The sequence below is a fragment of the Dromaius novaehollandiae genome, chromosome 6 (assembly GCF_036370855.1).
Source record: "Dromaius novaehollandiae isolate bDroNov1 chromosome 6, bDroNov1.hap1, whole genome shotgun sequence".
NCBI lineage: Eukaryota > Metazoa > Chordata > Aves > Casuariiformes > Dromaiidae > Dromaius > Dromaius novaehollandiae.
The window spans coordinates 36,168,943-36,192,662 of record NC_088103.1 but is presented as its reverse complement, the minus strand read 5'-3'; the positions used below and the strand labels follow the sequence as shown (position 1 = coordinate 36,192,662).

The 23,720-nt window shown below is 39.3% G+C and overlaps 1 protein-coding gene across 2 annotated transcripts in view; it reads left to right on the top strand.

The window, feature by feature from the left end:
• LOC112993673 (VPS10 domain-containing receptor SorCS1) overlaps positions 1 to 23,720 on the top strand; it is a 315,899-nt gene that overhangs the window by 202,116 nt on the left and 90,063 nt on the right. For both annotated transcript variants that reach the window (XM_064514196.1, XM_064514197.1), the window contains exon 5: positions 8,246 to 8,319. In XM_064514196.1, coding sequence (XP_064370266.1) covers positions 8,246 to 8,319 — 74 coding nt within the window. The remainder of the gene's footprint in view (positions 1 to 8,245; positions 8,320 to 23,720) is intronic.

Sequence of the window (23,720 nt, the reverse complement as noted above, 5' to 3'; positions counted from 1 at the left end):
GAAGGATGTAACAGCATTTATTTAAAATTACATTGTTTCATCTTTGTGCAGAGCTGTCTTCATCCAGTTAGACATTGTTATCTTTATAGTTCAAGCTAAACTGTGCTTCTGGAATGTTGAATTCTTTGGGGAAATTGAGCTAAATTAAAAAAAAAAAAAGTTGGACTTTGAAAATCTGCATGTGGTTCATCAGTACAAAATCTGAGTTTTAGATGCACTGTTTGTGACTAAATCCTCTTTGAGATGGTGAGGGTAGAACACCAAGAACAGGCTTAATTTTAATCATGACTCAGAAACACCAGAAAGTGTAACAGAAAAGAGGTCACCCTGTGTAAAGAAACAGGAAGCATGATCTGTACCAAGAATCTTCTCAGGGAATTAGAGTTGAATTTGAACCAATCTCAGGGCTTTTGAGGATGTTCTGAACTAGTTTTCCAGCTGCATATTTTTGTTTTGGTCAAAACTATGGTGTGGGTTGGATTACTTTAGTCAGATATGTATCCAGAAAGAATGACTGCAGCTTTCTTGGAAGCTGGAGGTGAGAGAAAGTGAGCTTTTTTGTGTGCTTGAATACAAGTATTTGAATTCTCCAAAGCTGATAAATCCAGTCAACAAATAGTTAGACTCCATATCATATTGCATTATAACTTGTTTAAGCAAAATGTCTTCAGTATAAAGAAAAATAATGGTGACTACTAGCTCGCCTAAAATATTTCCTTCATGTCACTTTCAGCATCCAAGTGAAATCACCTTTCCTTTAGCCAGACTCCAGATTCCCATATGCATAATGTTTTTTGCATGAGATAAAATCAGTGCATAAAACTGAATATCCTCATCAGCACAGGAAGCACATGGAGCTACCATGTGAGAGAAGATCAGTATGCAAAGAATAATCAGAACCAAATGTTTTATCAGAATGTTGAATTAGCTTAAACCTTGAATGATGAAACGTCATGAACCCCTTGGCTCAGCCTTATCTGCAGCTATTGTGTGCAGGCGTCGAAATGGAGCTGAGGCCATGAGGGGACTCCACATATGACAAAAAGCTGTGGCTAGGAAAATTAATCTCTTGAGACCAGATGGGGTGATGGATAGATCTTGACTAGTGTAATGATCCTTCAAGATGATATTGTCTGACAACTGGTGGGTCATTCAAATTCTTGGTACTAGGTATGTGTAACCTTGCTGTCAAAGTCAGACCTGAAATGAGCAACCGTTTCTCTGTCTTCTGGATGGTATATGTGAATGTAAATGTCTGGTTAGGTGAGTTAGATGAGTATGCAGGTAGCAGAGGTATCAGCTGGCTCTGAGGAGCACTGAGCTCATTGTAACTGGGCAGGAACAGGGATTGCTTTCTTTAACACAGGTCTGCATTCACTAGCAACATCCGGTTGAGGCCATGCTTTGTTACGCATCAGGTTCCACAGCCAAATAGCCTTAATTCAGCCACCTCATAACAGACAGATTTTTGAATCGTAGAGAAAATTCAGTGTTCTTATGGGAAACAGGTGGCACACAGTACAATGTTATTAAAGTGTATGTCCCAAACTCCCCTAGATGCAATACTTTATGAAATTGCTAACAGCTCATTTTGTTTGTGCTGAAGACATGAGCTTATGTCAGAAGATTTCAACTGCATAATTCAGTTAAATCCAGATAGACAAACGGGGTCCTATAGGGCATAATTTCATACCATTGGTGATTACATCAACACGAATCAAATTTGTCTGATGCCTAGAGAATATTAAACCTTCAAAGTTCATATTTTAGCTATTTGTTTTGGAGTTTTTAAAATGCATGTAGACTGATGAGCAAAAATGCAGAACCAGATTAGACTGCTGGTAGTCTTAGCTGCAAGGACAGAGCTGAATCCTAAGCTAGTGTCATTTGTTTTAGCTCCACACAAAGTTTTATCATCGTCACACAAAGTTTTTGTTTATTCAGGGTACTGCATGTTAGGACATGCTCACTGGAAGAAATATTGAACCAGTGGATTAGCTTCTGAATCATCTGTTGATAGTCCAGGGTTATATTAAGGCTGGTATTCAGATGTGATAGTATTTCAGTTCAAAGGCTTGTAAAAAGTTGATGAACAATGGGAAGAAGGGAATTAGCGGTGTCTTTAAATATTTTCTGGGAGTTCTGTGAAACATTAAAGGCTGTTTTTGAAGCCAGGGAAGTTGGAATTCTTATGACAAGAACCATTGTTCCATCTAATCTAACTTTTCCAACAATAGCCTTCACGTTCCAGAGGAAAGTACAAAACTCCTTCTATGGGCGATTATAGAAAATAGTAATAGTTATAGAATAAATTGGGAACTGCTCTTCACTGAGAACCAAAGTTGGTAGTACCAGCCATTGGAGTACCAAATGAAATTAGTAGGAACAGCCTCAAGACAAGCAAGAGGAGGTGATTCTTCATGCAGTGTGATGGTAGGTTGTGGAGCTCCTTACCACAAGATTTTGTGGGTGCTGAAAGTTTGTGTAGGTTCAAAAAACAAGTGGAGAACTGAAGAGCAGAAAAATCTGTTGAGGGCTGTTAAACACAAAGAGAAGTTTTGGCTCAAAGTCCCTGAGCCATGGATTGCTGGAGTTTGAGACCATATTTAGAGGAACTGTTGCAATATCCTTACCTTGTGTATTCTTTTCAAAGCATCTCCTAAGGGATGTCCTTTCTAAGAAGGGACAGTGGTGACATGAAACTGTATTCTAACTGAATTTGGTCATTTTTATGTAATATAATAATAAGGAAAACTTTTCCTAACCTGAATCAAATCTGTGCCTGTCAACGCTGTCTTTTGCAACTTAAAGACTGCCTTTTTTTGCACACAGATATTTTCGTGCACAAATATTAGTACATGTTAGGATAGCTGCACTCTGGGTTGGTCCGAGACCAACTTTATAAAGTTTAAAACATTGGCATGTGTCTTCGACTAGCTAATTTCTCTAAATTTAAAGATAATGTGTTATATAGATTTCTTTTTATTCACTCAAGGGTGTTTGTCTTTGTAATCTCCTGAGATCCGTGAGTTTACATAAAATTCTCCTAATTCCAGGATCTCTGTGCTGCTTTGTAGATGGAAAAAAAGGAAAGAAACCCTTATTTAAGAAAAAAATTATGTGGGGAAATCATCTAATTTCCAGAATTTTGAATAGTGGAACTTTTTACCGAAGTATCTATTATGGTGAAAACTTGTCCTTACACATATCCGCACTGGTTGTTTTTCTGTATTGTCTTAGCTACTGAGATCCCTACTGATCTTTCATTCTGTGAACACATACTACAATAGATGACTTCTACTCCAGAGAGCAGAAAATCTCAGTGCAAGAGGAGATGTATAGGAGGTACATTACATGGGCCAACCTGGGGAGAATGAAATAGTTCTAGCAATACCATGGAAGGGCACAGAGCTCTTTTACAGCTGTGAACTGGCACATAGAGATTACTTAATACAAGTGATAATTATATGCAAAATAGGTCAGAAAGGCAAAGAGATATGATGTAATGCATCCAGAACCATCCAAAATAATAGAGGGTTTTATGAACCAAAGATCTTCAGAGCTTCCTGCTTTGGAGAGATTTTCCAGAGTTGAAGGAAAAAAAAAAAAAAAAGTGGAGTTCTTTTTTTCCCCTCTTACCTCACACAATTCCCCTTCTAAAACTGGTGTTTCACTCTAAATCAGATGAGTTGAATAAAATTTTTGTTGTAATCTCAAGGAAAAAATAGTTTTTCTCCCTATGTTTTCAGGAATTTAGAATTTTGTTATAGTGTAAACTCCTAAAGCAAATAAACCAATTGGGTTGTAAAACTAATTTCTGGTGGTTTTTTTCACTCTTATTAAGAATTTATATGTAGAGTTTTTTCTTCCTCTCCAAATGCCTTATTTTTTAACTGCAAGCATTTATAAAATATTTTATTTTTCCTCTGCATTCTCATCTCATTGTAGGAAAATTACCCTGTATTTACAAATTACAGTTTTTGGTCTCTAAAAATATCTATATAATAAAGAATGTTTTCACTGTCTCAAGTTGAATGAATATAGCCTACAGAATGCAAAAAATGGCTCCAATATAAAATTAGTGGTGGAAAGATCAGGAAATGAGAAGAAGAGAGGAAAGAAGATTATCGTAACTCTAACCTGCTTTTACCCAGGTGTCTCAAAGCATTTTAAGATGAACCTTACGCTATCACCGTGAAATACATGAGCAGCTGTTATGCTCCTCACAGGCTGGGAAACCAAGTAACAGAGTTGAGCAACATACAAATAATGTTTGGTGTAGATCAGGAAAAATGTTTTCAGTTTTCTCCACTCAAGAAGATATTAGCGTAGTGTTGCAAGAAGGATTTTATTAGCGTAGTGTTGCAAGAAGGATTTTTTCTATAGCTAGCGGATTGTTTTGTAGTTTGGAAGGTTTAGCTCTGAATCCCTGTTCAGCCACAGAAGACATTTGTAGTCTTGGGACATCCTTACATTCTACCCTGCATTTCCATTTTCCCATCTGGAAGAGGTGGGTGGTTGTTTCCTAACTCACAAGATACTAGGAAAAAAATCCAAATCCAGCAACAGTAAATAGTTAATGACTGTTAAGTTCTTGGGTATTACACAGAAATAGAGAGAAGAGGAAGCAAGAAAGGAATTAATCCCTGATGAACAAGGGTCAAATCTGAGAGATCAATATGAGATTCGTACTTCCTAACAGTCTTGTCTCACTTAAAATAGAAATGCTAAATCACTACTTGGCCTTCAGATGAAAACATATATCGGAATTGGAATAAGTTCTTTCTCTAGTTGTAGTTAAAAGAAGTGCGGCAAAGAACATTATCTAATTTCAGTCTAATAATGAAAATTGTCATCAGACAGCACTGCTTGCCAAAGAAAATAAAATGTCGTCTCTGAAGGGACTGCACACACAAGTCTGTTACAAGAATTCCTAGGAGAGAGAGAGAGCTTTTATAGCAACAAAGTATGATGCTGGTTTTAAAAAATATCCATACAAGCACTATAATTGCTAAATGGGGAAAAAATAATCCCAGTTGTCCTATCTGGTACTTGACATAAACCTATCCTCCAAATATTTCTCTCTTTTTCTGGTCCACCTAAATAAACTCATTCTAAAATGACACTTAGAAAAAATATCTGGAAAAAAAAAAACCTTCAATGCCAAGGACTTTTCCCCCCTTTTTGTGGGGTGGGGGCACATAGAAGGTGGGGGTTGCCCCCTTTGATAAAGGTACATGAACGCTGTATGTGCTGCTGTTAGTAAAGGCTGCTGTATATGCTGTGCAAAGGGCTAGAACCTTTGAAAGCCTTGCATTAAAGTGTCTGATCAAGGAAAATGAGTGCTTTGGCCATGGGTGCCCAGGGAGGTGACATTTCCCTTTGAGACCCCTTGCCTTTTCTCATGCACTGTCCCCTGCTCACTGGGCGCTGGCCTCTAATTTGAGAGGAAGGTCCTGACATAGTAGAATTGCTGTATCTATTTCCTCCCTTTGAAACAAACCTATTAAGACTTGCATTTCTCCACTTTTTGCCTGATTTAGAGAAGAAAGCAGGGATCCCTGGGTCCTCAGGTGGTTGCTTGGAGGCAGGAGGCGAGTGGGTCTCACAGTATTTGTGCTCAAGGAGGTGGAGGGAAGCTGTGGCGCTGGGGACCGATGACTACCTGCACTGCAGTGAAATGGCAGGCATCGAGGGGGATGCTACGCAAGCCCTGATAAAGCTTCTGCAGGCTGTGATAAATTCAATCTGGGTGCTGTTGCTATAACCAGCAACTTCAGAGAGATGATAACTGTTGCTGAAAGCTTTGCTCAGGGAATCTAGAGAGGGTAAGGCTGAGAGATACGAAAGAGTGAAGACAAGATTTACTGTTATGATTTCAGCCATCTGAACGTCAGTGTCCCTAGAAAGCTTGGATATTACATATACCTGGTCTGGAAGCACAGAGGTATTTGCTCTGTCTTTTGGATTGCTCCCTGTTTTTAATTAAAGGACATTTTACCATCAGATGATCTGAATTTTATTAACAAGTTAAATTGTTTTATGTCCAAGACTTATTACTTGAGACAGAGAAAACCACTTTGCTATGAGTGGAAAAACATTGGCATGTGAGATAGATTGACAGTAACTTATTGTGGTTATGTTAATTTGTATTTCTGCTGCAATTAGGATAGCAGGTCTAGAAATGGATTTTGGATGTGAAGGAGGGGAAAATAGCTCCTGTAGTGCAAATGCTCTTGATTAGCTGACCTCAAAGCACTTTACGAAGGTCACTGTTAAATCTCCTGAAAGTTTTTCTTTAATTTTCAAAAATGAGAGTTTTCTTCAGTTATAGTTAGGGTCAATGTAACCTTAAAGTTTCAAACAAAAATGTATTTAGACTCTTCTACTTAAAGAAAAATAACAGACTCGCCATTGAAGTTTTGAAAGGGTATACGTTTCTTACCACAAACCTAAACTGTTCTTCCTTTTCTAACCCTCGTGTTCTTTTATTTTTCCCCCTTTTCTTTCCTCTCTCCTCTTTGACAATGTTCAAGAAAAGGGGAGATGAGAAGAGGTCAGCTTTCATATGTTAAAGTAGATTTCAACGTATGCATGGTCTCCTGTTTTCCAAACACCTATCATGAATGTTATCAGTTTCTCCTCATCCTTCCAAAGAATTAGAATAAGGAAACTGAGGATTATATATGAATTTGTAAGGAGAATGTAGTGTAGAACTAGAAGTAGATTTCAAGTTTTCCTAAATGCCAGTCACTTCATTGTTAAACTACATTCATATCAACTTTCTGATCGACTCAAAGCTCTGAAATCAGCTCCTGTCCTTCTCAGTGATTGTCAGGCTTCCATCCTTTTCTTTTTCCTGCCAATCTACTGCTACTATTTGCTCTTCAAAATCTCAATCAACGATTGCACATAAAAATTCAGATTGTCTGCATTTTCTGTAAAATATCTTTTGTTGTTTCAAAACACTCTAAAATGGTGCCTTGAAAAGGCAGATCAGAGTTCAAAAAAGAGGTCCAGTTTGGAAGCATCCCATGTTCCTTGCTGGGAGGGGGATTGATGGTGTTTGTCAAGCCAGGGAAGGAGGGGAAGTAGGATGAATCTGCGAGAAAAGTATAAGGCTGACTGCCTGTCAGTGCTTCTATGTGAGAAATTTGAAGTTAAATAAAGCAAAAGAAAGCCAAACAGAGCCCAAGTAATCCTGCATTCTAATATCCTTCTGAGAATTACCTGCTGATAGCATTTAAGGAGAGCAGATGCTTGTTGGATAAAAATAACATTTGTATATCATTCTATAAAGACATGTCAAAGTATAATACCTGTACATGGCTTTTTTGTGCTGACCTTTCTCCATCTGGTTTGGTATTTATCATAGAAAGATTTTTCTAAATGACTGATATATTTGGATATTGTTTATATAACAACACTAGGAGAAGGTGTTATGCTATTTGCAGGAGAAGGACAGGAGCAAAGTGAGAAACAAGCTTCCATGGTACAAGTTACTTGTGCTATTCAGACTTAATCGCTCCTGCAAGAGAAATCTGGACATGTTAGAGCACTACTTTTGTGCCAAATTGAGCAACTGAGGGGCCAATACTGGGTCAAAATCCTCCCTAGATGGGAGGTGACTGGAAGTCATTGCCTCAGCAAAGATGGTGGCCTATGTCATTGTTGGGATGACTGCAATGTTCAGAGGCTTCACTGCTCATGTTCTAAATCTTACCTCCTAAAATTACTGGCAGTCTGAAGCTAAACAGATATTGAAACAGATCTGTCCCCTCTGAAGATGGCTACTGGTAACTGCAAAGAGATTGACCTTCCAACATGATATCAAGGACGACAAGTTTGCATCTCTCTTGTCAGAGCTAGGCTAGCATATCATACTGCTTTGTTACGCTAGACATTCAGTGTCTACCACAAGTTTAAGAAAGTAAAATGCAACTTTCCATGCTGCATGTTTTTATTACTTTGTAGTGCCACAAAGAGCTAGACCGTGAGTTTTCACCCATGGCAGGTAATTGGGCATACCTACATAGTGATCGCTAAGGTAGCACCAGTTGAGGTCCATGCTCAGCATTCCTTCTGTCAGAAGGATCATTGCAGAGATCTTTAAGTTGTCCCAGAAATGCCCTTTGATACTGGAGTCCAGATCATTATCTCAGAAGTAATACAGGATTCTTCAATTTAATTTCTATCTTGTCTTTGTGTTTTACTGTGATTCATGACTATTTGTTTTTGTCTCCAGTTATTCAGTTCAGTGGAGTTTGGCAGAAGATGGCAGCTTCTTCATGAGGGAGTTGCACCAAATAGGTTCTACTGGTAAGAGCAAAGCCCTTTTTCTCCTTTCCCAAGCACAGCTTCCCCAAATGTACAGAGATGTTGAAATGGACACCCCAAGGCAATGTGGCTGAATTGCTGTCAATCTCTGGTTGTTGAGATTAACTTTGAGCTATTATGAGGGGGACATTATTCCTCCTGTTCTGTGTTTATACAGCCATTGGAACAATGGGATCCTTGATCTAAGAATGATGCACAACTGAAATATACTGAACAATAATTGAAGAAAATATGGATTTAGGAGAGAAATCTTCTGTAATTTCCTGACAGCATTTTGAGTTCTGGTGCAAATCAGTATTCAGCATAAACTTGTTCCCTTTTGTGCTCAATATGTAGAAGCTATCAGACTGGTCCTGCTCCCAGTGAGGGGCAAGGAGTGAAGTCCTGGGCCTTTGAGGACACTGGCATTTCTCCCATAGATAACAATGGGACAACATCCTCAGCACCGATGGCTGGGTTTGTGCTTTTAACTGACATTAGAGCTAGGTCAGTCCCTGTAAATGAGCAAAATAATGGCCATTAAATTAGGCACACAGAGTCCTTCACTTCCAGCTTAAATCACTGTGCAGTACTGCTAAATGCTGCTAAACAGTCATGCAAAGATTTCCAGTCAGATCTCAAACTTTGCGGATCAGCCATATTGTTTAAGTCTTGTTGCCGAATCTTTGAATGTTAGTCAGTTACAGCAATGGTGAAACATGGGGGGTGTCATAGTTACCTTAAGCAAGTATCGTGGCTCTTTGTCACTGATGCAAGCTTAAATCTTTGCTGTGTAAACTTTATAGTATAGAATTTGTATCCAAATTTATTTGGGGTCATACCTTTGTCATAGCCTACGTGGTCACCATAGGATCTGAGCACCTCACAGTTTTTTTAATGTATTGGGTGTCTGTAGTGGATGATTTGACTTCAGCTTCAGATTCACACACATCTAGTGGCAACAGCCACTGAAAAATCATCCCTGGATGTAGGTCCAAACATAGTCTTCAGGCCTTCAAAGAGAAGCTCTTGATAAAAGAGACATCTTGAGATCAGGAGGAGCTGAACCAGATCATTAAAATGAGACATTCACCCCACCACAACAACCACGGTGACTTCTAAACTAGCATTGTGCACCAAAAGCATAGGTTTTGAGAGTATCAAGATTTAAGAGTAATTAAGTCAAATATTTTCATTTAATTCATGAAAGAAGTAAGAGCTCCATGTCAAATTTACTTCCAAAGCTGAATTTTGTATTTGGCCTGCAAAGGATATAGATAAAAGATTCTGTTACTGCTCGTGGTCTTTAATCCATTTTCAGAAGTTGTGTTAGTTGCAACTATTGCAAACTTAATTCCATTTTCAACTTAAAAATGTTTGTCTGTGAGTGTGTGTGCATGTGTACATATAGATACACCACTGCTATATCTTCCCCTAAGGGGCTCCTAACAGGGTTTCAAACTGTCACATACAACCCCCTTCCTCCCTGCCGACACACATCTCTTGGTGTTTCTTGGCTAATAAAAGCAGAAAGTCCTGGAAATCTGGGGACCCAGTCTTTGAGATGTCCAACAGAAGTGTACAGGCCAAAGAGGGTCACAGAGCTTGAGTGAATGTCCTTGTTCCTGGATGGCTGTTTCCTGTACTTCACTCCAAACCTTTTGAAGTTTCCCATCATTAGTTATAGTGGTGGTTTATTATGTATTGAGCTGATAGATGCCTACAATAAGGATAATGATGAAAATGATCATTTTCCTTTTCCATGGGGCTCAAACTTTGAAGGCCTCTTAGAACCTAACAAATAAGAGAACTCAGGCTTGGAACTTCAAAGGCAAAGAATAAGTTGAAAAGATGAAAAGAAATTGCAATCACCCATCTGATTCCCTACAGCCATAACCAAAACATGAAACTGCAAGCCTGTATTTTCACCTTGAATGAAATGTCCTTTGCATAACATACCTCAGTGTAAACTAGACTGTTCTTCTACTCTTAAAAAAAAAAAAAATACAGCTTGTGAAACAGTGTTGTACCTTATTCTGGTTTATGTATTATGATCATCTACATCACCTTGGAGACAAATACTCATTTAGCTCCGATTTTATGGCCAGTGTCTATCCTCAAAAGCATCTATAGTGGAAAACAGAACTGTGCGTGGGTAACTGAGAGTGGGTGTACAATAGAGGGCAACTTGTTAAGGGACTGGCTTTTCCACTGGTTTGTATTTCTGTGCAGCCAAGTACCTCAGGACAAAGTAGGCATTAATGTGCCAAATTAGAGTGGCAGCTCTGCTCTCACAGCATTGCCATAGCTGACTCCCCATGTAGAAAACCGAAAGAGAACCAAGCCTGGAGTGTGTTGATGTGCAGTTGAACTCCAAACTTCTCCAGCAACATGGCCAGTGCTGATGTGCAGGTTGGCTAGAACCCTGCCTAGTGCTCTGTATTTTCTTAAAAAAAAAAAATTGATTATCATACATTTTGGCTTAGAAATATGTGGAGTTTAATCAACCTGAAAATCCTGAAGACTGACTTTCATTCATTTTTCAGAGAAGAAATGAACAGTGAAGGAAAATGTCCCAAATCTCAGCTTTTCAAAGAGGGTATCCTGTGGGGATTCTGTCCTGTTCCTTGTGCTTTCTTTAAATCAAATAGATCTGATCCTGGACACATCCATATTGTGCAGGTCTGTAGAAGATAAGACTATATTCCAATATGTAAGGAAGTCTGAGGAGCTGCTTTAGTACAGACTGGTTCCCAGGGCTATCAAAACTGGGACTTTTCTAAGATCAGGAAGACACAAAGCAAAGATGCTTACCTTTGGCATAAGGCTCTCTTAAGGCTGCATTTGCTTACACTGCTTCTTTTGGCAGGAGAGTAACAGCTGGGAAACTCTGCAGATTTCTAAAAGAATTTGAATAGTCGATGAAAGCAAAGATGAATTTTGGTAATTGCTGAGTGATATTTTTAATTGTTATTTGACCTATTGTGGCCTTCTTGAAAATAGTTTGAGAGTCACTCTGAGTCTTATGAATAAACACCCCTGGGCATGCTAGTTTTAGTCTTGAGAAGATTTTGACTGCGAACACCATCAGAGAAACTGTGGTGTCTTTTACAGCTGCTATCTTGTGTCTGTTTCCAATAGAATTTTGCTTTTCTTCCCCCTTTATTTCCTTTTCTCCTGTTATTTTGTCTGTTCTGTAAAATGTCCCAGAGGAATTTAACCTCCTGAAGAACAACATTAAAGCAATCTGCTGGTGCCTCCTGCATGTCTCTGAGAAAACACTCTGTTTAGAAACAACTCAGCTCTCTGTAGTTCATATGTATTTTGTGTTTTTGGGTCCTGTATTTCATGAAGAAGTCATTAACGTGAAAACAGGATCTTTGTTTCTTCAGAGCTCGTCTGTTCCCCCTTTTCATTCTTCCACCTGCAGCTGTAAGTCACACTCTGATATCTACAGTCGTGATGAGAGAGATTGTAATGTCACCTTGCCGAGCAAGATATTGTGTAGGAGATGAACAGGTAAACCTTTAAAATGGGAACTGACTGGAGTTTTCTCATCTGAAAAAGAAAGGAAGGAAGGGCATCTTTACTTCTTTACCTCATAAAAGGGTTGTGAGGACATTTGTTAATACATGTTGGGCAAGCTGTAGTGATGGGCTATGTCTGGAAAAACTATAATCTGTAAGAATTGCTGTAACTAGATCTTACGGCATAACTGTTTTCATAACCTCGGTATGAGAAAGTGGTGCAATGAGGGAGATGTAATCTGGTCAGAGTCGACCATATATGCCTTATGGAAACATAGAGGAATCCACACTACATACACACCCAAGGCACTGCATTGTATCATCATTTTTCAAGAACCTCTGGCAGGTTCTTGATATTTTGCTTTTAGGTGTACTGTGACAGGAAAATGCATGAAAGTTAGGTGCTTAGCGACTCTGGAACTGTGTGCTGTAAAAATACTGTTATTGCTAGGAAGAAGTATTCTAGGCAGTATTCATTCAGCAGCGTAATAAAGAAACAGTCAGTTAATATACATGGTGTATTGCTGAAAGCCGTGTTCACTAATGTGGTTGGTATTAGGGGAAGAGAAGCACTAAATGCTAGTTAGGAGAGTTGGACGAATACTTAATCCGAATGCTTTTGAGTTCATTTTTGTGATACTTGCTGAATTTCAACATACCTTCCTATGTATTCACTTTGCATTTTCTCCTGCTTTTCTAAGTAGTCCAGTCATCTGGTCAAAGCTCAATAGTGATAACATGTGACTTGCAAATCCAAATACTCAGGACCAGTAGTTACAAAAAACTATTCAAAATGCACACAGTTCAGTACGGCCAAAATGTATAAGCAGAAATTGTTCATTAAAAGCTAGATTTTTATTCTGGTCCTCCCATCAAGTCATACCTTCAATCAAAAATTATTTCCTGAAAGTCAGTAATTCAGGGTACCACAATTAGAGCTGGCCCCAAAAATATAAATAAAAGATTAAAAAGCTCATTAGAAAAAATGTAATTTTTTTGACTAAAATGAGACTTTTTGGAAAAGATTCTCAGTTAATTCTAGTCATAATGTAACCTTGAAAAACTCGGGGAGAAAACGAAATAAAGCCAAATAATAAAAATGTCTTAAATAATAGCACACAATGAACAATAGAAAACCAGCTAGTAAAATTATATAGTCAAGTTATAATCATTAGCTGTATCAGTCCTATTAATTTCTTTTTAATTGGGTATTGCACCCAGACAAGCAAGTGGGAGAAATACAAAAGAAATACCACTCCATACTTCAAGAAGATGACTGTCTTAATTAGACAAATAGCTCAGGGCTTTCATGCACTGAGGCATAATGATTCTTTCACCAAGGTCCTGGTGATGCACAGTATCTTTAACATTGTGTGCCAGCCCTAAATAAAAATAACTGGCTCTTAGGCACCCTCAAATTTTACCAGTGAGATTTCAAGTCTATAGTTGTGTTTGCATCTAAAGTTCACAAATCTTTCCTGTCTTGAGAATGGACAGGTCTGAATTCCAGATCCAAACACAATGTGATCTCTGGGTTACTCAAAATTCAGTTTTTTTGTTTATGTCTCAAACTCTTCTGTTCTATTGCACAATTACAGAATGTTTTGCAAAGGGGCTCTCATATGGTGAGTGGAAGAGTTCATTAAGAGTTCAAATTATGTACTAAGGAATGAGTCATTGGCATGGCAGGACAGGGATGTGGAAAGAAAGATAGTTGTTTCAAAGAAATAAGGTGGCATCAAAGGAGAAAAAATGGTTGTAAAGCGTCTCTCTGGGAAATTACAGGAAATTAAGGTCACCAGAAGGAACTGACAGGCATATGAGTGGTGAAGAGAAGGATGTGGAGAATCAGTCCAGCTAAGGGTTCATGGACAGTTTTACAATGGCGAGACAGACTTGAACTGGATTCACAGATGTATTAGATGTAAAAATACATCATGGTGCATCTGATTTCCAACAGGGTCCTGTGTCCATGATGCTAATGATTCCCTGAAGACGTACAGGAGACATGTCAGCTTGGGAAGGAACATTCCTTGTCTCTATCTTGTGTTAATCTGAGTGTGAGAAGGAGAAGAAAAGGGGTAGAAAGATTGTAAAAAATGAGCCAACCAGTCTTGCCCACCAAACAATACAAGGGATGCATATGCACTAAAGGTCAGGAAGAAAAAAGGTAAAGTGGTAAGCAGGTGGAAGAACAGATGAGTACATAGAGTATACTTGTGTTTCTTTTATGAGCAATGGCAAAGAAAGATAATCTTTAGAGGAGAATTATAAAATATATTTTTTTCTTTTCCAGAGGAAGCTAGAGACTATTTTAAATGCTCTGACTCTGTTCACTGGAATAGCTGTGAGAGCTGAAAATCAGGGGAAAAATGCGTCAAATATATGGTAAAAGCCTGTTAAAAACTCCATTACATTCAAGCAGGCAAAACCAGGCAAAGTGTCCTAGTGTTCTTGTCAGATCTTGGTGTGGTGAGATTTGCAGACCGGCCCAGGTGGGCTGAGCCAATTTAAATGGCATGGTAGCTGGGCTGTTTACAAATAATGCAGCATGTTGCAGAACAAGACCTTCTAATCACTGCAGGGCAACTGCTGGAGGCAGATAGGGAAGATGCCAATCAAGGGGGATTGTGACAGCCTGTCCAGGAAATCTTCTCTGCTTGTTCTAACACACAAGCCATAATATATGAGTTGAAGTGTACTAAAAGTTTAATTAAAAATAGATATATTTCATAGCTTAAATGTAATGCAGATGGTCACATGCCAGAGGGGCCACAGTTGTTAGTGGGTCTGAGTTAAGCAACTGGTTAATGAGGAATAGCAAGAGTAGTGAATTCTGCTCAATTCCGTCTTCCTTTTTTTTTTTTTTTTTTTTTTTTTTTTTTTTTTACAAATTAAACACCATATATTTGCTTCCCATTGGAGTTCAGCTTTGGGAGAAAGTCAGGCTGAAGGTCAGAGCCTCTAGAACACAGGCTATTATTCTCTTACTGATATTTATAGGCAGCTTCATGGCTGTGAGGCTGAAGAGACAGACGAGTTGTAGGAAAGCAGGTACCAGGATGAAAAGCACATCTGCAGCCATGTCTTTCCTTGGCCCTTGCCATGCTGCTGCTGCTGCTAACATTGCTGATGGGGAGTAACATGCACAAGAGCACATTGTCACCATTCATTGCCTCTGGCATTTACTGTTTTCTCACCAGAAACATCAGGATAACTTCTTGCCAAACCAATGTATGCAAGAAGCGTGTGCTCAGTTGGCAGTGTTTGCTAAAGATGCTAGTGGCATTTCAATATGTTTAGTGAAAAGCTCTGTTTATGATCCTCAGACTGCTGGACCCTGATGCATCTCTTTTTGCTACAAATGAAGGCTGAAATTGCTCAGATTTATCTTGGGAATTAAGATTTTATTCTTGTCTGGCTTGGAAATATACACACCTGCGAGTCCCATGTGTGGCAGCAAGGAGAGAGCAAAAAAACACATAGCATCCTTTTTCTGTTCTTATTAAAAAATCATTAAGACTCTGAATTTACAACCTTTCTTCCTGGCTGAGAAAATTGCCCAAAGTCACACAGCAGGTGGTGATAAGACTCTGGTTCTCTGAGTCTATGTCTGATATTACTACCAGATCATCTGGTCTCATGAGTCTCTTGAGAAAACCTGTTACTCATAATCAAGTCAAGATTCTTCAGGGAAAAATATAGCTCCTGAGCCTCAAGTCCTTAGTTTTTCAGTGTGCTATCATGTGAGAGCAAAATTGTTCTTGACCCTATTTTGTGATCATGGGGACTCCAAAGATGGGTGTCAAAATCTCGACTTATCCTGAAAGTCATTGCTGAAGACAGCCTTATCTATTTATCTGAGCCCTCCCTTGGAATCTTGTCCGCCAATTGTGAATAGGCAGGATTGGGAGAAAAAAGCATATTTCACCTATGAATAAGCCTTTTTGGACTGAAAGACTTCATTCTTACTGATACACAGGTTGGTGTGTTTTGTTTTTCCCAAGTCAGCTATTTATCTCAAAAAAATGTAATCCAGAGATGCTTTATAAATGAAGAAGGCTTCCCATGAGCTCCAACTCATCTCCAGTTCTTTGCTTTCCCCCTAATAAAGATCCGCAGAAATAGGCAGATATCCATATAAAAGGTTCAAAAGCTTGATTTGGGAGTTACTTGGCAACAGAAGCCTGCAAAGTTACATTGGGTCCAGAACATGTCAGTCTTCACTGGACATTGGACTAAGAAGCTAGTATGTACCCTGTATACACCTATAAAGGACAGCTCTTGGGGAGGATGAGGGAGTTAGGTACATGGCAAAGTTAGCTGTGAATTTGTCTGGAAGGTTTCACTGCTATTTTCTGTTGTATATTTAATGAGCAGATACTGTGTAAGCAGAGTTGACTTTGCAGTCTTGCTGTAAATGACTTTCCTGGCCTCCTCCAGAGCATATTGACTGGGCCACAGCACTAAATGCCAGATACATGTGTCTTAACACAGTGGGAAGCCATGATCCTATTAGATGTATCAACTGAGAAGCAGTAAATCAGGTAGGTTTGGTCCATGGCATCAGGGAGCTGAGTCCAGAGGCTATGACTAGAGGGCACCTTCTTCTCTGCCTTCAAGCCAGTTTCTGAGGACTCAAATCTCCAGCTATATATGAAAAAGGGATGTAGACTATACCTGAGCTATGCTTCATGTAGACGGATAATATTTAGCTACCAAGATCAGATCCTGGTTTTTTAGACATTCCTTCCATTCAGTGTTACCAGCAATAGATCCCTACCTCCTTGGGAACTCAAATCCATCTTTTTCAGAGTATCAGCAGAAGCTGAGTTTCCTCTCCTGAATTTTCTACAGACAGCTGTTTTGTTAATGAAGAGGGAAGGAAGGCTTGCTACTGGTTTGCTGCTGTCCTCACACCTGTGGTGTTTGTGGACATCAGAGATGGAAAGCTGCGGATATTGCTACTCTAGGGTTGCAAGAAGTGATGGTGAGAGTAACAGTGACTGCCCATGACCTAGAAATCACATCTCTACCATTGTTTACTTATTTGTCTACCTTAGTGTTAGCAGCAACAGCCATCTGCTTTCCTGGGTCAGTCTTGTGAGATGGCACAAGGAGGAGGAGTTTGGCTATTTAGGCTTCACTCACTGCAGCTATTCCCCATCTGCTCTAGAAAAAAGGGTGACAAACCAAATAAAACATTCCATGGGCTGGATTTAGCCCAGTGACTGCCAGTTGAATTGCGCAGAATTATACCATTTGATCTAATTGGACAATGTGAGAAAGAATAGTGCAGGGGATACAGCAGGGGGAATTTAATCAAATTACTGTCAGGGGAAATTTATTGGCCAGGTAAAAAGAGATGAAGTGCTGATTTATGCCTGTCTGGAATCTGGCCCTTTGTTTCTAAAACATGTCAGGAGAATAAGATGGTTAAGAGATATTAAGGCTAGAAAGCAATCTATAGAGAATGTTCTAGGAACAGTAAAATCAGAATAGCAAAATCAGTAACATTTCACGTAATGGGAACTGAACTAAAGAAACCAGAATTCACTCCCTCACTAAGCTCCCTGGAGCAAATTCACTGCCCTCTGTGAGCAAAAAAGGAACAGAGAGTGTCTGCAAAGTCCTGATGGGTGAATATAGTAGTTAGAGAAATAGGAGCCCGGAGGACTCTCAGGATCTATTTTTGTCTCTGCTACATAACATCTTGGTCAAATCAGTGAGATCCCTGTGCTCTTGACTAATCAGTGGAGTTTATCTGTAAAGCTGAGAGTAAAAATTTGCTTCAACCCCCTTTTCTAACTCAATCTACTGGTCTTGTACTTTTCCATGTGTCTTGAACAAATCAGTAGCATGCAGGGAAGGATACATAAAGGTTGATTGTCAAGCACTTTCATATCTTTGGACTAAAAGCTCTCTGTTCAGTACTACATGTTACTATTTTTATGAATGGCAATTAGGAATTTGAGTTGTGTAGGACCATCAGTAGAAACAAAAAAATGGATGCTACTGAGGGACCCACCAACGTCATCCCCTCTTGTTAGTTGTGCTCTGGCTGTTAAAACAAAAACAAGAATGTGCCCTTCAGTAATTTGGAATAAACTGTCAATTTTTTTTAACATGAAGTGGCAGGATGTGTCCCAGGGGCAGTGGGGAGCTGGTTCAGCATTGGTGAGATTTATGATAAGGGATTCACATGAATGCTGAGGCTAAAGGAAGGTAAATCCCCAAAGGCAAATTCTACCAATAATTGAATTACAAAGCCATTATCATGTGCTGAAAAGAGCAACTTTATGGCTCTGTTGTGACAGGATAAAGCTTGTTAGAATATTTATGTTCATAGGACAACTTTGGCATAAGGATCTCTGAAAACATGTTCTCTCTTCTACCTGTCTGTTGCAGCTAATTAGCCTTCTTGTGTATTGTGATAGATGTGGAGACAGAGTTGTGCTTGAATTAGGGGTGGGGAGAAGGAATGCTGAAAGTCAAGAGACATCTCAAAATAAATATCACACTAAGCACAAAGTCATTTACAGAATGCAGCTAAAATCTAATGGTTAGAAAGGCAATGGGGACAATTTGTGGCAAGGGCGAGGAGAGAGCACAAAGAAATGATGAAATATTTTTAGCGAGATTGTGAGTTGAAACACTTTTTTCCAAGCTATCTCTGTGTCCCTTTTCTGTCTGGTATTGCTTTGCAGCCATACCTCTGCTTCTCCAAGTCAGTGTGGCAAGCGCAAAATGGCCAGAACCACATGGATCTTGTTCTGTCCACCTAGGAGAGTCACCTGTCATCCTTTGTTGCATGAACAAATCATACTTCTCCCCTCCAGAAAAGGTGATGGTTGGTCACACGAGTCCTGATTCTGCACTGATTTCAGACCTTCACTGCTTCCCCTGAGACAGGGGGAAACTGCACAACCTCTCTGTCCCTCCAGACAGAAACAACCACATTCACACTGGTGGGAGTGGTTCTGTCTGCGAAAAGAGAATAGTAGCATTTCTCGTCTTCCAGCCTTTCTTTCATTCTGATCTGTTTGCATTGAAGCTTCTCTAAAACAATGTTGTCTTTTATTGCTTAGCTTAAAAGACCTTTGATCTTGGCAACTGTGAGCGTGTATGACACTAGGAATACATATGAAACACTTGCCATCAAATTTCTTAAGAGTGTATAGTTCCAGGTATGGTGCGACTGTATCTGAAGTCAAGCATCCAAAATAATAGGCACCCCAAACTACTTTTCAGAATGCTTCAAGCCCATGAGATAGTGTCTTTCCTGTCTGGTACTTCAGGTTCTTTGTTTATGAAAAATGGTGATTTGAAATTAAGAAATACACAATGTGGAAGCTTTTGCTGTCTTCAGGGTGATTTTTCTTGCAGTTCTGAGTGGTCTGACTGCCTTGCAAGCCTCATCTCTTCCCAGCATCCATAAACAATTGCTGTTTTCCCTAGAAGTGAAAAAAGATAGAAGAGGTGGAAACCCCAGGGATAACAGGGTCTCTGTTGAATTTCCTTGGCTCTGAAGAGCTGACAGGCATAGGAAGCTAAGGTTTTCGAAATGTGTCAGGCGGAGTGATGGCAAGGGGTTGGTCACTGCAGAAATATGCCAGCTAGCATTTGCTATGCAATGGGCAGTGCCAGACTCCTTTTGTTTGTTTCAGCCTCGCTCCAAAGCAGAAGATGATTCTGGGTCTTTTCCCTATGCTGCTTCTCATGGTGGATATAGAGTCTGCATTCAGAGCAATTACTGCGCTATCGTGCTATGGCCATTGGTATCGATGTGTGAAGCTCTCAAGCACAGATGACTACTTAGCAAGCTTGACAGTGATTAAAATTTTAGGAAGCAACTTTGTAACAGGACTGTGGTGGTTGTACATATTTCATAATGTGAACATCTTAAAGGCATCAGGGAACAGTGCCTTATGCTCCTATTGGCTTTTTTATGTTTTCAGCTTTCCCAAAAGACTTTTTTTTCTTTCCCAAAAGATTACTTTCTTTTTTTCTTTCCTTTTTCCTTTTTTTCAAAACATCGAGGCAATTATGCCAACAATACACAAAAAGTTAATTGAAAAAATAGGCATCATTCAACAAAAGGCATTGCAAGTATATTCCTAGTGTACTGAAGTTTCAGGGAGTATTACAGAAAGCCTGAGATTAAAGGAATGGATGAAGGGCACGCTGGCTTTTTACCATAAAGTGAAAACATAAACCGAGACAAGGGGATGTATGAGTGATTGGTCTTTGAGAATGCATGCTGAAAGAGTAGAACTGAGAAATATGAGAATAAGTGCTCCCAGCATAGCTAACAAAAGTTGCTCGAAATAGGGCACGGCAAGGTTTTGGATTGCTGTTTATTTTTGGAGAAATTTCAGAGAGAGAAGTCAGTAATGGTTCCTAGAGTATAGTTCACTTGTACCCCTATTCTTTGCAGGGTGCTCAGTTTATAAGTTATCTAATGCTAAGCCTTTTTCTTGTCCTCATTTAGTTTGTGAAGTGCAAATTGATCAGGTTGCGCTGACCCGTGTGCACAAAGGAGAATGGAGTAGAGTGGGCAGTCATCTCCAGTTAGAAATACCGAGTTTGAGGCTTCAGGTTTATTTAGTGCAAATCTAGCATGTAGTTTTCCCCTTCCATGTGTAAATCTTGTATTTGTTGATCCCTTTAGTTTTGGTAGTAGAATCTTTGCATCTGTTTATCCATCAAGACTGGAGTTTCCTTATAATCATTTTAGTTTATTCGTTCTTTTTCATATTGATGCCATGGGCTTAACACCATTACTTAAAGATGTTTAGGCTTATACAAATACGTTGTCCTGCTCAGTTTCTAAGGAAGATCCTTTTTTTTTTTTTCCAGACAACCAAATGAAAAAGCCAAGAGAGCCCGCTAATGGTATAGCTTCATGAACAGTGGTGTTGTAGTAGATCTAGTTGGCGTGTTCTCAGTTTATAATTTCTGATGTATATTCCACAGTTGGCTTGTTACCAGGACCTACTCTAAGAATTGGTTGTCCTCTGAGTGTGCACGGAGGTGTCTGCCTTCCTACACAGTGTGTATTCCCCAGTGCAGTGGAACCAAAAGCATGGTATTTATCTCCTGTGTATGTTCTCTGTGGTCAGTACTGCGTTTCTGAATGTATTCTAGGCCTCTATGCACCATATAGTAAATACAAGGCTGAAGGTAAGGTATACCAAGCAATCCTCTCTCATAGAGCAGAAGAAGGTCCAGGATATTCCATTTCCCCTTTACTTACAATCGATAGCTTATCAGTAATCTGAGTTTTTAAATGTAGGTAATAAACATGTTCACGTTTGCTCTATTACCCACTTTGGGACCTTTATATAATCAAATGTTGGTGCCTGTATTGTATGTGTTCAGATTTCTTATGTTCAGTGGAGAGAAACAGCCTTTTCTAGGGTAAAGTTCTCCTCATGAAGTCATATCTAAACCAGTTCAGAAGAACCACAGCACAAAACAGCCTGTTTCTTTTCACTGCCTGCAAAAGGAGTTGAGGGTGATTAGCTCAGAGGTAGAACATTTACAGTGTATAACTGGGTAAGATAAATACTGCTTTATGTGACTTTGCAGATGGTATAAAGGGATGCATAGAGAAATATCACAGAACTACCATGGAACAAGACAGCATGAGAAATGTGCCATTTTAAAACTTCTGAGCAGTATACACACAGCACAGACTAGATGTGGGCAATATGTTTCTGAGTGCCAGCTGTATACAGCTAATATTGATGTGAGCATATTTGTATTTTCCCTTTCTTTTGCACCTGATTGTTCTTTATTATCATGAAATATTATGGGCCTGACTGTGACCTGGTGCTGTCACAAGTAAATTAGACCTATTACATTGAAAAGATGGAGTGTATATGTTCTAAAATTGGAAGACAGATCTAGTGGATAGGGAGATCTGGGTGTATAGGTCTTGCCTCTACCTCAGATGTCCTGTTTGACTTTAGAAATTCCTTTAGCTTCTCTAGGCTTTAGTTTTCATCTTAGTTTCTCATCACATTTCTAATTTGCAAGGGGTTAGGAGGTATCAAAAGAAATGAAACCCTTGAGTAGAAGAGTAAAGTTTAATGCAAGTCATATTTCAGTTATCCTTGTCTTGTCCATCCTCAGGACAATTGATGACTCAATTCTGCCTCAGGCTGAAGCCTCTGCAATCCCAATACTGGCCATCCCAATGTGAGGCTAAATAGCATGCAGATCAGTGCAGCCTTCTAACTTTCAGGGTTTGGTGGCTCCAGATATTTATACACTGCTCTTAAGACATTTAAGAGTAATGTAAATTATGGCTCATATCACAAGTGAAAAAAACAGCAACAGTCACATCCCATCCATCAGTGAGACATAGCTCACTCTATATTAGCTGTCTTTGCCCCCAAAAGATGCAATAGAAGTGTTGCTGGGGGTCAGAATAGAGCTGTGAGGAGGAAACCCTGAAAGCACCTGATTGTAGGCTCACAGGCTTTAACTAGGGCAAAAAATCCTTTGCTGAATGAATGCCATTGTTGCATGTCTCTGAAGAGACAAAGTGCTCAAGTCTGTGAAATGAATCCTTGTTTCTTTGGAGAGTTCATATCCCCATGGGGCTGTGTCAGCTCAGCAGTAAGAATGCACAAAGCTGTATTGTATCGTCTGAAATAGCCCAGTTACAGGTGTGCTTTAAAGCCAGCTGAATAAACAAGAATAAAAAGGAGGTATACCAAAGTACAAGCTTAGTCCTTCTGCAGTTTTTAGGGCTGTTCGTCACTAGAATTTTTCTTTTTTTGAACTGAATTGCAACCAGCAGGCCCAGCGTTTGGCCCTAAGTCTGCTGATTATAGCAGCTATAAGGAAAAAAGCCCTAGAAAGGCACTCCCCACTCACCTGCTTGGTGTCAGTCCTCATGAAGCAGAGATTTTAAATGAAGGTGGATGCTTAGGAGCAGAAGACCTTGCAATATGTGTACTTGAAAATGGAGAAGCAATGAAAGCAATGCTAGCTCTGAGTCTTTTCAGAAACTTTTCACAGACCCCAGCAAAGGAGGGAAAAAAAAAAGCCTTTCTACCTAAAGAATTGTTACAGATTTCATCATGAGAAGCTAGGGATTAATCAGAACACAAATAGTCTTGTTAATTGTTAACGTTTTTATAATGGTTATTAGTTAGTGCCTGTGATGATTAAGGACTAGAGCTGTCTCTGATTGCAGTCAGTGGGAACTGAATTAAGGTCTAAATCGCTGTTTGAACCTCACTTTTGATTTCCTGAAAAATAATGAGTCTTTGGACTGAACAGCATCTAATTTGTCTATCACTGAAAATAAATGTTTCTCTTTTCTCACACATGTATTAACTTGGAGGTCAGGCAGCTGACAAACTGATTGTTTAACCCTTAGCTTTAATCTGGGATTGTCACTTGGATGCTAGGGCCAAGACCAGAAACAAGGCCGGCTGTCAGAGATGGTGCTGAGGCTGTTGTAAAATGGGAGTGGTACATACCTGCAGGCAATTCTGCTATAATTCAGACTGCACATCAAACTAGTAGCTATCTGGACAGTTGCAGAGAGCTGTCGAGGCAGACGATGCCCATCCAGTGGAACCTTCTGTAGAGGAAGTGAAGCTTTTGTCCATAACCCCTTATGTTCACTACAGTATGTTTTGATGTTGCTGCTTGCTAATTCAGAGTGAAAAAACAGTCATTTTCTGAGTCCATCTGACTTTTATTAATGGAACATTGTTTTTATTAGATCAGAAGAAATAAAATGTCTCGGGATGAAATGATTTTTTAAAATTTCTTAATTAATGATGGAATCTTGATCATTAAGAATGTCAGTTAAGCAAATGTGCATAAAATGTCCAATATAAAGGAACAGCTAGA